Raw genomic sequence first — 14,683 nt, 5'->3', positions numbered from 1 at the left:
CCATGTGTGTTGCTTGGTTGCAGTTTTAGCCAGCAATATTCAGCCTATGGATGTATTTCAAAGCCCCACCTACTTCACCTGCCAGGTGTTTAAGTAAAGGAAACCCTTAAACTGGGATTGGCTTAGCCTGCAGGGAGGTCCTAATTCTGTTTTTACTTCCTTTTGGTAGGATCTGCAGTGGGAGCTACACGCAGATGAGAGGGTTAACACGGTGTACCCACACTGCTGTCAGAATGTACTTCAGGAGCACTGTGCTCACCTTTGATCAGGACATTTTCTCCAGTGTGGGGGGTGGGGTGGGTGAAGGTTGCGGTGGAGATTTTTCACTCTAGAGTTAGCGACACCGCTGCGGGTGTAATAAGACTGCTGAGCTCGTGAGCACCCTGGGCTCTCTGATTGGTGGTGGAGGTCATGGTGGAGAAGGGGACAGCGAGATGCTAATGTTGCTGACTGTGGTGATTAACGTGCGTTTTTGGATCTGTCTCTGAACTGTTTTGTCTTGGCATGTGCGTGCGTGGGTGTTAAGCGACTTCTCAGTACCCCCCCCTTCCCCTCAGATGTAATGTGTCCACAATTAGAACACATTTAATTAGGAAACTGGTTTGTAAATTAATGACCTTATTTGTGCATGGTGCTTAATTAGTATTGCAAATAGATGCTCTTTTTTCTGAAATTGAATCTTAGCATGAAATCAAAGGACTGTAAACTGAATGAACTTTTCTTTGATGTTCTTTTTGTGTGTGTTTGTGTGTGTGTACATGAAACGGCTCTACTTGCTGTTTTGAACCCTGCTGATATCCAGGTGGGCTTAATTGACTGGCCGTTGCTTGTTTATGTGGTATACGTGTAAGCTTAGCAGAGTAACGGTAATAAGGAGTTGTAATTACCTCAGACAGAGCACTCGGGCAACAAGTCTGCCACTCTCCCTTCCCCAGTGCATGGCAAGAGCTAAAAGTAAGCTAACCAGACCCGGTAGGGCCTTGCTTTTCAAGGGTTAGGGCCCATGAAGGGTATGAGGGTTAGGGCCCATACCTCATTTGCGCTGTCTATGGTGAGCCACTTGGGGAATGGTGCTGGGTGCGTGGAAGCGCTTTTGTCCGGCGGCCAGGTGGCTCGGCCCTCCGGCACTCGGCAGTCGAGCCGGGAGCCATTCAGACGGTTTCCCAGGGGACGCCATGGCAACCCTGCTTGCAGTCAGACACGAGCTCTAGGGTCTCCTCCCCGTTTACGCGTTCTATCTGCGTCCCGCACTCATCATTGGTTTATTGTTGAGAGTGAGAGTTCGCAAAGTTCACTTTGTGCCTCATTCTTTTTTTGCTACCTGTTGTGAGTGCAACTCTTTTAACTTTGTTGTTTGTCTGAGAGGAGCAGAGCAAGGGAGTTTTTTGTAACCTTTTTCCTGCCAGGGCTGTCTTCATAAACAAGGTGACAAGGAGGGGCTTCGTATGTCTGTGGCTGGAGCTTTCTCTGTGTAACTCACTATTTTTAGCTGGGTTTTTTTTGTTTTTTGTTTTTTTGTTTGTTTTGTTTTTTGTAAGCAGTAAACTCTTTTTACTTAGATTGTTGGTGGACCTGTTGACATGGCCTAATGTATACCTTACTGTAAAGTACTGATGCACTTCAATGCAAAAAAACCCCCCAACAAAGTAGACAGCTGATGGAGCTTCCAAGGCCTAGCTAAGCAAATTCATGGCCTGTGACTGATGATGCTTCAACAAACCAATGCGAGGAATACTCTCATGAATTTCTGGATATTGTTCTAAAAGCATTTTCATGTTATGACTGCAAACATAATGTATGCTTCTCTAAAGTGTTGGCTAATCAATTGATCATTGCAAAGAAAAATGAGAGAATCAATGGTTTAATATCTCAGTGCGGTGTGAGAGGAATTTTGAGTGCATTTCTGTGTACTTTGTTGTCGGCTCTTTATGATGATTGTAAGTTTAAGTGCTGCTGGCCCATTGATACGGTTACCTGCAGGTTCTTGAGGTTACATTCGGAGTTTGACGCCTTTCTTTGGTGTCTTGTCTGTGTTTAGGCCGTCGGCCCCTTGAGCGCATGTTAAAGCTTCACTTAACCCAAGATGGTTGATTACTGCAATTACCTTTCATTAAACAATGAGGCTCTGATTGAATCAAGCCTAATTGCACGCACGCACGCACACATGCGTGCAGGAAGCTTCCACTAAGCTCACGTAATGACATAAGACATCACTTTCGTCGTTGTTCTGCTATAATGGGACGCCTGTGCCATTTCAGAGGCTTCCTTGAGAGCTTGGGGACGAAACTCTCCATCTCCTCCTGCGGCCACCCCATCCGTGGCTCTTGTTTCCACCGGGTAAGCCTTTTCTGGCCACTTTAGTTCAGTCACAGGCCACGGGTTTTGCAAAGTCCCCCATCATTTCAGAGGCATCTTGCTACATCAGAATGACTCAAAGCATGGCAGCAACGTCACACGCCCCGAGACGAAGATGGAAGTGGTAAAAATGGAAAAGCTTAGCCTCGCTGAGTGTAAACTTTCACGTCGAGGTACAAGAAAATGTCCTTCAAGGCAGTCAATGAAAGTGTGTCGCCGAGAGTTGGTGAATCACTTTGTTACTCCTTCACAAAAATATTTAAGGCATGTTGGTTTGGTGGCGGTTTAAGTTGTGCTGCCAGAAAACATCGACTTCCTTGTTTCTGCTCTGTAAGCACACCTTTCCCCGGTGACAACAATTAAAGTGGGCTTGGTGTTATAAGATTTATCGGTTGTTTGAGTAGTGTTGTCAAACCCTCTAGCTGTGGATCTGAGGCCTAAAGGCTCAAAGCTTGTTGACGTGATCTCTGGGAAAGAAAAGGAGAAAAACTGACTTTAGAGCACTTGCCAGCCGCCTTCATTTGGGTGTTTGATGCGTGCGCGGTGTGGTTCTGCCGACAGCAAACAGCAGTCGAAATAACCAAATAATTTAGTCATGCCTTTGTAACAGGGCTACCAGTAAATGATGCAAATGATGCATCAAATGATGATCATTGCACTTGTACCAGCCTTAAATAAGTGGTACCCAGAGTGCACTCACCTGATGCTCACTTGCTTACAAGTTGTCTTTAGAGCAGGGGCCTGTTGCTCAGGCCCAACACGACACACACACACACACACACACACACACACACACACATATATATATATAAAATCTATTTTTCTCTTGGAAGGCAGGCTCTTGAGGGTTATCTTGGGGATTCTCCCTGCACGAATTGGAAAGGAGCCCGGTTAATGAGGGTGTATGGGAGAGGGAGTAGAGGAGCTGTTCATGCTTGTAGCCTGCTTCCTCCGTGCACACTCATTGCTTCCTAGTCTCTCCTCTCTGTGACACGCACACACACGCACGCACACACACACACACACACACACACACACAGACAGACCGAGACTACACACTTTCCACACTCTCGGTGGTAAAGGGGAGATATCTGTAGCAGGGTTCCGGCAGTAATAGGATAGTCCAGCAGACGCTGGGTTAAGTGATTTTTTTTTTTTTTTTTTCCCCCGCTTCTCCTTCTTCACACTATCACACATCTCCTTTTGAACATGTTTCTATTTTTAGGAGGTGTGGAAGACAATGCCCGGGTACTCTTTCCTTTTGCTTTCTCTGTCCCTAAGTTGCTTTCTCTCTCTCTCACTCACTCACTCACATACACCTGGTATTCCTCTTATTCTCTCACTCTTTGTCTCTCTTCCTAACCAGTCCATTCCGCCTGTACTAGGATCGGCCGCTATTTTCTCCATGCTCCATATTCCTCCGTATTATTGACCTGGATCATGCAGCCACTCAAACAGCTCACAGCTGCCGGACGTGGTTGCAGTGGTGAGAGGCGTGAGACTGGTTCTGCTCAAAGGTTCTGCCACTCTCTCCATACCCAATGTGAGTTGGTGCTTTTAAAGAATGGACTCTGCCCCTGGCCCCTCCCCCCAGATGCATCACAACCTCTTCCTTTCCCTCTACCAGCCACGCCCCCTCCAAACTACGCTCCCTTTTGATGGAGCCTGTTACACTGACGCAGATGCTGGCCTGGTGGTGCGTTGCTATGTCCTGGGACCGCCCAACCTTCTCATCACCTCTCCAATGGCCAACGTGAACCGTGCTACAGTGCTGCTTTGTTAGCTTTGCACAGATCCTGTGATCTACAGAGGAGAATTCTTTAGGGAGTAGTGATTGTTGGATGAGTGACGTCAATATGTATGTAGTCCATGTGTTCTTCAAGGAGTCCAAGGCTGAGCTGACTCTTTCTGCGTGTTTTATAAATTGGGTTGGCTGTCCTAACTTTCCATTGTAAAACTGATCTTAATGGCCAAAGGTTACCTTCAAGGAGGTGGGGGGAGGGGGGCGATCGTGTATATACAGTTAAGCAGCTGAGGTATTGTAAGGTTTTAGTTGGGGGGGGGGGGGGGGGCAGCAAATTACACTGACAGTGCATGGACCAGAATACACTGCTTACACTGACACTGCATGGACCAGATTACACTGTTTACACTGACCTGCATCGACCAGATTACACTGCTTACACTGACACTGCATGGACAAGATTACACTGCTTACACTGACCTGCATGGACCAGATTACACTGCTTACACTGACCTGCATGGACCAGATTACACTTCTTACACTGACACTGCATGGACCAGATTACACTGCTTACACTGACACTGCATGGACCAGATTACACTGCTTACACTGACTTGCATGGACCAGATTACACTTCTTACACTGACCTGCATGGACCAGATTACACTGCTTACACTGACCTGCATGGACCAGATTACACTGTTTACACTGACACTGCATGGACCAGATTACACTTCTTACACTGACACTGCATGGACCAGATTACACTGCTTACACTGACACTGCATGGACCAGATTACACTGCTTACACTGACACTGCATGGACCAGATTACACTGCTTACACTGACACTGCATGGACCAGATTACACTGCTTACACTGACCTGCATGGACCAGGGTAAAACACCATGACAGGCCGTAGACCTGTTTTTCAAAGTTAAAAAGAACATAGCCCTCTTATGCATGTATCTTGTTGAAGGCTTTTGAGTTTGATTACATGTTTAATGGGGAGAAAAATAACTAAATCTGAACCAGACTGCCTGTTTTTAAATGGTCATAAATATGGTCGATTTAGAAATGGTGTCACAGTGAATGTTGCTAGCCCACTACTTAACAAGTAGCAGCAAAAGACTTTTGGTTCAAATAGATGCGATCCATGACTGCTGTTTACTAATGCAAGTCAGCTTAGTAACCCTCTTAAAAGGAACCAACACATCCAGCTGTAAACATTGTTTGCATTTGTTAGAGTAGTTTTTTAAAAAGGGTGTGGGGGAGTAAAAACATTCAAATGATTTACCCAAACAGAACACTGCTTCTGGTTAGAATGTTCTGGTTATTTCTGACTGATGTTTAGACATGTATATTCAACATGGAAACATGACAGTATTAATATATTTAGGACCAGCTTCTGCAAAAAGAGGAAACAAACCTTAAGGTTAAGCTGTCTGTTTGCTGTGGTTGCGCTGTGCTGATTAACTGTTTTTTTTTAATTTTTTATAAATCTGAACAAAGCGGCAGAGCATGAATTTTTAGAGGCCTTGAAAATGGCGTTCTTACCACCTTTACAACTACCTGTGATAATTGGATACACACATAACTTGCATCACTGAGACGTGCACAGCGAGCTTTTGTATCGCGTTTAATTGCATCGCGGCTTGCGATCTGCCATAAAACGCGTCGAAAAATGATCAGAGGCGCTTATTAACACGCGCAGCACGAGTGGAGGCCTACCCTGCACGGGGGTCGGCTCGCACGGGAAACCCCCCCACCCACCCCTTGCTCTCCGCTCATGCTTTGTTTCTCCCCGCTAGCATGCTCGTCGCTGGCTCATATGGGGAACAACCCTCCGTCATGCCACCGTCTGCCGCCTCCGGCCCCCACCACAGCAATGCGTAAAGGAAGATGGATTCGGCCATAAATGCAGACTACCGCGGGGCCTTTTCTTCTAAATGGCTCTGGGGATTGGTATCGGTGCGGCCTCGTCGTCCGCCGCGCCGTCGCGTTCAATCAAGTGTCCACTTAGCCGCGACCGCCTGTAATTGTCCCCAAGTGGGACGCACGGTGACCTGTTAATGTCTGCAGTGACCCTCTAACCTTGTCGGCAGGTCGCGAAGAAGGCCCGTAAATCACACGCCTCTTCCGGAGACCCCCCACCCCTACCAATTCAGCGGCAGGTCAAGAGAAAGAGCATGTAATAGAAAGAGCACTCTTATGAGTGCGGAGATGATATGCCTGCGGAGATGACTCTCTTTGGTAGGGGATGAAGTGTCTCATGCATTGAACTGGTGGCTTGTGGGGTTTATTTTGACATGATAACGTGAAAATATTGGCCTGGAGTGAAATTCTGGTTCGGGGGGCATTTTCACTCTGATCGCTGCATGGGCTGTTGGAAATGCCACAGTGTGTTGGAGGCAGGAGCTTTTAGTTCAGATGACCTTCATTTATTTTAGGGTGATTGTTACTTCTACTGTATAACACAATGATGAATGATCGAGCCACAACCTTGATTTGTAAGCCTTCATAAAACAAAAAGCTGTTTATCCCTTCTCCAAGACACACACACACACACACACACACACACACACACACACACACACACACACACACACACACACACACACACACACTCAGAGAGCAAACATTCTGAGGCTAATTTCTTGTGGGATACTTGACACACAAATAGGTGGCAATTATCAAACTGCTCCAAAGTAGCTGGTAACTGGTTTTCTCTTTGAAAACTGACGAGTTGCAGTTTATGTGAGCCACGCAGATTAAGAGCACATATGGTAGAAGTTTAAGGCTGTCTCAGCTGGTGTCTTCGAACCCATGGCAGAGAGCTGATTCAGCACATGGGCTTGCTCCACAACTGTTGGTTAAAGCAAATGAAGAGGTTTGGGGAAAGTGTTGATGGCTCACTGTGTTTTTAAAGCTAGGGTAACTGTGTGTGTTTGTTTTCTTCCCTGTCTCTGCCACTTTTTATCACACACCATCAATACCTGTGTTATCTGCTTTCCAGCCACCTCTCTCTCTCTCTCTCTCTCTCTCTCTCTCTCTCTCGCTTATGCATCCACAAGTCCAGGATTGTACATAAGAACAAGACTCTTGTTCTGTAGCTCAGTCTGGCATCCCTCACCCCAAGCTGCTCTGCGCTCTGCATCTTTGCAAGCCTTGCCCCCCACTAACAGAGGTATTGCTAACCAAAATTTAACATGGGCAGTTGGGGTTCTGCATGGGAGGGGCAGTGGGCGTGGCTGGCTATGGTTGGCCATAAAGTCATCGGCCGTCTCTCTCACCCTGCCCCCCCCCCCCCCCACTTTAATGAAACACTTGACTAAATGCTGACCACCACGAGAGCGATTTTACTATGCAAATCTTGCCGTTTGATGGGTTGCACAGATTTGGATTCGTTAAAGCTGCTTGTCACTTTATGTCGTCTGGCAGTGTTCCCAAGAACTCTTGAGTGGCAGTTTGCGGACGCGGCGTTTATGGTTATGAGTCGGAGTGCTAGTCACCAGGCTTCATCTCAGACGTGTGTTGCAGATTATTAGTTGAGTAAATATCACTGCTGTCAAAAGTGCTTGGTGGTGAGAGAGAAAAGGAAGAAACGAAATGTTCACAAGTGTTGAGATGTATTTAGGTCATTCTGAGAACTCCTGGAATTAGTTTGTCACTGTTTAAATCAGCGTTTGTGGTTGGATTTCATCACGTTTGTGTTTTTTTTCCTCCCTCTTTGAGTCAGCCGTGTTTATGTGGGTTGTGTAAATTTAAGGGACGCCCCCCACCTTTTTAAAAAATGGTATCAATTCCTGTTTGTAATATACTGATGTTCATCTCTTTTCTCTCTCCCTCTTTCTTCTGTCTTATATTTCAGATCAAGGTAGCTATTTTCAGTGTTCCCGCCCCTTTCAGTCTTGTACTGAATTCTGATGGGAAGAATGGAATGCCAGTCGTGCCAAAACAACTAAGGTATGCCAGCTTTTCATTCTGAAGCATCAGAAAACAGTACTTACTGATGGATGATTGTTATAATGTCTCCTCTTTTATCTATAGTCCTTACATGTATAAATTTCCCTGAATGTGCACGTACCGTCTAAGTTGTCTGTCTCTTTTTGGGGGTTTTTGAGGGTGTTTTAGCGCTGCTCAGTTTTAATACATCACTGTCATTCATTATCCTTTGTGCCCTCCTGTGTGTGTGTGTGTGTGTGTGTGTGTGTGTGTGTGTGTGTGACTGGCTTCATTTTTTTCTGAGCCATCCTTTGGCATGGTGCCATGCCAACCCGCCCCACGCAAGACACACACACACCCTCCACTCTCACCTATATGGAGACGATTGTGACATTTGTGCAGAGGTAATGGAATCCACGTGCAGTTAAATCCCAGTAAAGAAGGCTCTCCTGACACCTCCCAGTTCCTCCGTCCTCTTCTCCGCTCACCAGAGCCCCGAGCCCCACCCCCTCTCCCTGTCCCCATGCCAGCAGAGGAGAGGAGGCATATTCCCCCATTTACTGGCTCATCTGGGGGTCACTGATCTGTGCTGGTGAGGAGGACCCCTGTTTCCCCCCCACTGCATGCCATCCTGTGGCCCCACCCACTTCTTCCTGTCTCATGTAACTGCTGATGGTGCAGTTGGCCAGGCTCCTCTGCTTCACTCCTTCACCCCAGTCCCTAGGAATCTTTGCACAAGCCGGAGATGGTCGTGGATCGGAGGCGTGGCGAAAGGGAGGCGTGGGGGTTGGGAAGGAACAGACACGGAGGCTGGGACTACGGGCAGCTCACCTCCTCCGAGTCCATCTTGTCGAACTCGGCCTCGGGCACGTGGGCTTGACAGTGGGCCCCAGTACATGGAAGGGAGGAACGCTTACACATCCTCTAGATAATGCGAATTAAAGAAAGGAAAGCGGTAAACTAAGATGGATAAAGCTGCGTGGACAGATTTTTTTTTTCTCTCCAAGCCCTTCGGCCCCTGCGTGTTGTGTTTTTCTTTGGTTTATTGGAGAGCTTAAAAAGCTACCAAGCCTCTGCAGTGATTAGAAAATGGAAGACTATTTTAAAAAGGTCTCAGGGTGACAGTCAGAGTAAGAGCTTAATGTATAAAACAAAATTAAAAGAAAAGTTTTTAGGCACAAAGGAGTGTGTGTATGTGTGTAACCTACCCTTTGTCTTGCTGACATTTCATTACATAACGTGTGCGTATGTGTGTGTGCGTGTGTGTAGGGACATATGAGTAATACTTCACTAAATAGAGGGGTCACCCTGGCTGCACTCCTGCCGAGCTGAAGGTTAATTTGCAGTGAAAATAAGACGGACCTCTCCATTTCCTCGTCTCCCTGCGAGCACCGTAACCCCCCCCCCCCCCCCCCCCCCGCCCCATACACCCTCTCAGTGAGTCAGAACCACGGGCCCCCGACAAGCCCTTCGACCTGTCAAAACACTCCGGCAATTCAAACCCCATCCAGCCTCTTTGCAGCACTGGAACTCTTCACAAATTCCATTTTGTTGTCCAGTAAAAGGAGGAAGTCTCTCAAACTTGGGGACACTGCGCCAAACCTGAGACATCACTAAACAGTAGACGGTGGGGATGAGTGTAATTCTGTAATCCTTCAACAGTCCAGTGGAAAAGTGTGTTGCTATTACCTTTTGATTGCTTAGTTGTGACTCCAGTGGAAAGGTGTACAATTAGCAGCATCCAACTAGCCTTGGGATGTGGTAATAATATAATGCAGGTACACACATGCACCCCCCCCCACCCCCCGAAAAGAACCCTGAGGAGTGTGAACTGTTCTCTGGTCACCTGTCTTCTGATTTGCTGCTTACTAAAAGAGTATCAGTTCTAATATTTATAACCTGCAGAACATTTCACTTATTTTCTTGCACTTGTACACTTTCCCAAAGACATAACATGACTTTTAATGTGTGTGCGTGCGTGCGCTCCTACAGCTCACCTGGTAGAACAAGGTGACCTTAGTGTTGCCAGCACAGGCTCATTTCCCAGGAAGCATCCATACTGTCCTACTGAGAAACATAAAAGTTGCTTTTGATAAGATCACCTGCTGTGTATGAGTGTGTGTTGGGAGAGGGGGGGGGGGGCAGATATGCCTTATGATTTCTTTAAGCAAACAAATGCTAGAGAAACAAAAGAGGACCACCATGAGAATGGTGGTAATTCCTGACGTGTGCGCCCAGAGTTCAGAAGTGTGTGTGTGGTCAGTTGAGAAGTATGCAGTGTGTGGCCAGATTTCACAGGTGTACAGTGTGGAGCTCACCAGTTCGTTATCTCTTAATCAGCCCTAAACCCTCACTGTGGCCCTTCCTGGCAGTAAAAAGTATTTTGTTGTTGCTAATAAAGTCTGTAATCAACAAACGTTGGGCCACTTTGGTGTTGTGCAGAAGAGACCATGCAAACAAGGATAGGTTATTTTTTATTAATCATTAGCCATGTTAGCATTTCAATGTGGAAGATCCTTAAAGTCATAAAGGCGTACAGTAAACAGTATAACCCCTAACTGGGACTTCCTGTTTCAGTGGGTGGCTGGCCGGCTTTGGGCTGACATTGTAAAGACGGGAGTCAGGAAAAGAGCAGGGGTCTGGGATGAGGTCCCTGACAGCTGGCTGAGTGTTTGTTTTTGAGTGTGGTGTGTGTGTGTGTGTGTGTGTGTGTGTGTGTGTGTGTGTGTGTGTGTGTGTGTGTGTGTGTGTGTGTGTGTGTGTGTGTGTGTGTGTGTGTGTGTGTGTGTGTGTGTGTGGGCGCGGGTGTGTGTGTGTGTGGGTCGGGTGGGTGGCAGTGGAGAAACTTGCAGTAAGCAGCAAATTAAACACTCATATTCCCCGCCCCCCCACATCATCTTTTTCTGTGCTTTTTCCTGTTTGGACTTGAAGATGCGGGGGGCACTGGCACTGAAAGATGACGGAAGTGTAGAGAGAGAGAGTGAGTGTGTGTGTGTGAGAGAGAGAGAGAGAGAGAGAGGTATTTATTTACAGTGAGACACAAGTGATGCTTGTTAAGGATGCGGTTTCACACAGGATGCCTACCTTCCCCCCCCACCCTCCCTTTCTTCAGGCATGGTGGGGTGGGTCGGGGTGGGTGTGGGCTGCAGTTCAGGGTGCTGGCCTGTATTGTGGAATGGGCCTAGCCCTGGGCTGGTCCCGTTAGTGTTCACTCAGCACCACTTCCTGTCTGAACAACAGAGAGGTGGGAGGTGGGTCAGCACAGGTCGCTGGGAATGGACGAGGAGGGAAAAGGGCAGAGACGGGAGAGAGAGAGACTGTGTGTGTGTGTGTGTGTGTGTGTGTGTGTGTGTGTGTGTGTGTGTGTGTGGAGAGGGGGGGGGTGTTCGTGTGAATACATGGATGGGTTGTGTGTCCTGAATACATATGAAAGTCATGTTGCTGGTCAGCCAATTTAAGTGGAGATTTTTGCTAATGTTTCACTATTTACCATGTTGGCATTTCCTCGCCCTTGAACAATACTGTCCAGTTTCTCTCCAGCTGTAGTCTTCCAAATTTGCCACTGTGCTACATAGTTTATTGTTCAGCATCCAACCAATGGACAAATATATGTTGCTAAGTTACTGTTGTCATTTTAAAGTGGATACTGTGTTAAAATAGCTGATTTTGGCACAGACATATTAATTTTATTTTGTTGACCATGGAATATTTGCTTATGTTTATATATACATTTATATACTGTTAGTAATCGTGAGGTACAGCATTTTTTTGCATAATGTATGTAAATGTAAAAAAAGATCAAAATAAATATGAAATTTAGTAGAAGGCATATGCATTTTTATCAATTATGTCTAGAAACTGTATCAGAGCTTCCCTACTACCCAAGAGTTGGGACTTTAGAATAGTGGTTGGTCGAATGCCTTACTTTAGAATGACTTTCTGAATAAGTTGAATTTAAAGATGGAAAGGACACACACACCTGCTGGGCAGCTGAGTGGAAGTCTGTTGTTAAAGAACATGACTTACTTACTCAAAGACTTAAAGATTCTAAGCTCCAAAGTGCAAATGGACAGAAGTCCAAGTTACCCGCAAGTTTGTGAGTATGTAAGGTTAACGCCCCTGGCTTCACTGACCGACACAGCTAGATGCTGTTTCTGCTTTTGTCTTCATGGATAACCTGACTAAATGATGACTATTTGGCTATAGGCCAAATTTTGATCAGGATTTTCCTGACAACTACTGTGCTGTGAGTATCATACTTTTACAGTATGTCCTCCACAGCAAATATGTTTATGTGCAGATTAAAAAAAAAATAATTTAATCAATTATCTGTGCTGTACGTGTTGTAAGCAGCTTGGCCGTATATACACTCGAAAAGCCAGAACTCCCTCGAAGAAGTAAACTTTTTTTTTTTTTTTTCCTCTGTTCCTTTAAAAACAATGTGAACGTGGTCGGGCAAAAAAGACAGATAATATATGTGCGAGATTGATCAGTGGCTCGAGACCCCATTATCTCCCTCCATGTTAATTACAATGTGCTCAGCTTGCATGTCAAAAGACGGATAATTGAGGAAGGTAAAAAGACGTGCTTTTATTTATGCTTTCCCTTTCAGCTGGCGGCAGCTCTTCTCCCTGTCTCCCCAGCTCGCGCCGACGCTCTGTCTCTCGGTTTTCCCCTTTTAGCTCCGTTTATTTATCGTTCGGTAATATTACACTGTCACGGGCGATCATCTTTTGCCGAGATATTACTCACAATCATCACCTTCGCGCTCTTCCATTTGGGCTCGCTGGCTCTCAGGTTACCGCGCTCCTCTGTGCCGCTAAGCGCTGGGACGCAGTAGCAGCAAGCCGGACAAATTCGGAGGGTTTTCCGGCCGTCCCCAGGGGCGCCAAAGAAGCTAATTCTGGTTGGCCGGATCGATATGCGGGCAGGCTGATGATACCACAGTCTGCAGACAAACTGGTGATCTCAAAGTGCCCTGTAGTCTCTCAGATTTGAGTAGTAATTAAACCTACAGCAGTGCGGATCTTTTTATCTCTGAGTAACTTTGCCCCCCCCCCCTACATAAACTTAAATGGGTGTGTTGGTTACATTATGTGAAGAGGATATTAAGAGTTTGTATGTGATGAGCTTAGTACACTTAGTATGTGATGAGCATAAACATGAAAAAAGAATCACGATATTGTAATAATTAAACAAACCATGCTGTTAAATAGAATACGCCACACATCCTTTAATAAAAATGCAGTTATGCCATGCTTGTAGTGCCCCTCGCTTGTGGCTTTTTTGAAGCGCTCAGCAGAGAAACCCCCAAGAAGGGACTTTTCTCCTTTTTGTTCTCCTTATCGCAGAGTGCAAGGTGTCAGAGGTAAGATCAGTGCAATCTTTCCTGTGGTTATTCAGTGTAGTGTCTTATGCTGCAGGCCTCGGCCTGCATTTGCACCGAAGGCTCATATGCTCAGCAGAAACAATACACGTTGTTTCGGCACACGCGCGTGCACACACACAAATAAACCTTCTTCCCTTCCCCACCACTTCCTGTCCCTTGACCAGACTAAATAAGTTTACTAGAGAAAAAAATTAAGAAAACAATGGTTTAAAAAGGAAACAAAAACACTATTCCAAATAGCTCCATCCCAGTACCTGACACATGGCTATCTGAGTTCCGAATAATGCCAGACCTCATACGATAAATGCCATTGCCATCGTGGTTTTTCCTTTTCCTTAAGATAATGTCGTCATCTGTGATCTCATCACCTCCTGTTTGTGCGTGTGCGCGTGTGTGTGTGTGTGTGTCTGGTGTGTGTGTGTGTGTGTGTCTGTGGTGTGTGTGTGTGTGTGTCTGTCTGTCTGTCTGTCTCTGTCTGTTTATTGCGATTGTCATGGTATGCATGCTATGAGGAGGATTGACGCGATCATGTATGTTTTTAGCTTTTATTTGATGGCCTACATCATGCTGTTGGATGGTAGAAAGTACTAAAACATAGACCTTTTATACCTTTGTCATCCTGGCTAAATATCTAAATATAAATGTTATACAGAATAAGGCTTAAAGTTGATTTATTTTTTTGTTGCCTGTATAAATTTCACATTCATATTAACTGAGTCTCAGAGACTAATTGCATTAAGTCATGAGGTTTTGAATTAAATTTTGAATTTAAATTATCTTAAATTTTTATAAGCATGAGCTACCTCAGAGGGAGCCACAAAATGCGCTGTGTCATTGTTCTAGGGTACAGGGAAAGCTTTGTGTGGGGCTTTCTTTCTCGCACACACACACACACACACACACACACACACACACACACACACACACACACACACACACACACACACACACAGGACTTCGGTACCAATGCCTATCTGGGTCAAGCCTTTCACAATTGCCACCCCAGTTTCCACAAACCCCTCTGCTTGAACGCCAGTGCTAACCACACTAACCCACTCTATTCAAACGTATTAAACACACGCAATCACTTGCACTTTCCTCTTATTGAAGTAGCATCGCTTACAAGTTAGTTTCTATTGGCCTCTTTATTTAATAGAGGATGCTTCTCTGCTTCAAGATGCCAGAGAGTGTTGGATCATTGCGGCAATACCCTGGTTGTCTGTGTTGAGGCCTGTTCTTGTAATGGGGCTT

At 45.9% G+C, this 14,683-nt stretch overlaps 1 protein-coding gene across 3 annotated transcripts in view; it reads left to right on the top strand.

Moving 5' to 3' along the window:
- foxp1b (forkhead box P1b) overlaps nucleotides 1–14,683 on the top strand; it is a 135,117-nt gene that overhangs the window by 4,297 nt on the left and 116,137 nt on the right. For 2 of the 3 annotated variants that reach the window (XM_035524652.1, XM_035524649.1), the window contains exon 2: nucleotides 7,970–8,064. In XM_035524652.1, the coding sequence (XP_035380545.1) occupies nucleotides 8,039–8,064 (26 nt within the window). In that variant the 5' untranslated portion in view covers nucleotides 7,970–8,038. Of the gene's footprint in view, nucleotides 1–7,969; nucleotides 8,065–14,683 lie in introns of those variants that run through there. The other variant, XM_035524655.1, reaches the window with a different exon arrangement.

This window comes from Electrophorus electricus, chromosome 3 (genome assembly GCF_013358815.1).
Source record: "Electrophorus electricus isolate fEleEle1 chromosome 3, fEleEle1.pri, whole genome shotgun sequence".
Classification (NCBI taxonomy): domain Eukaryota; kingdom Metazoa; phylum Chordata; class Actinopteri; order Gymnotiformes; family Gymnotidae; genus Electrophorus; species Electrophorus electricus.
This window is presented reverse-complemented; position numbering and strand designations above follow the sequence as displayed.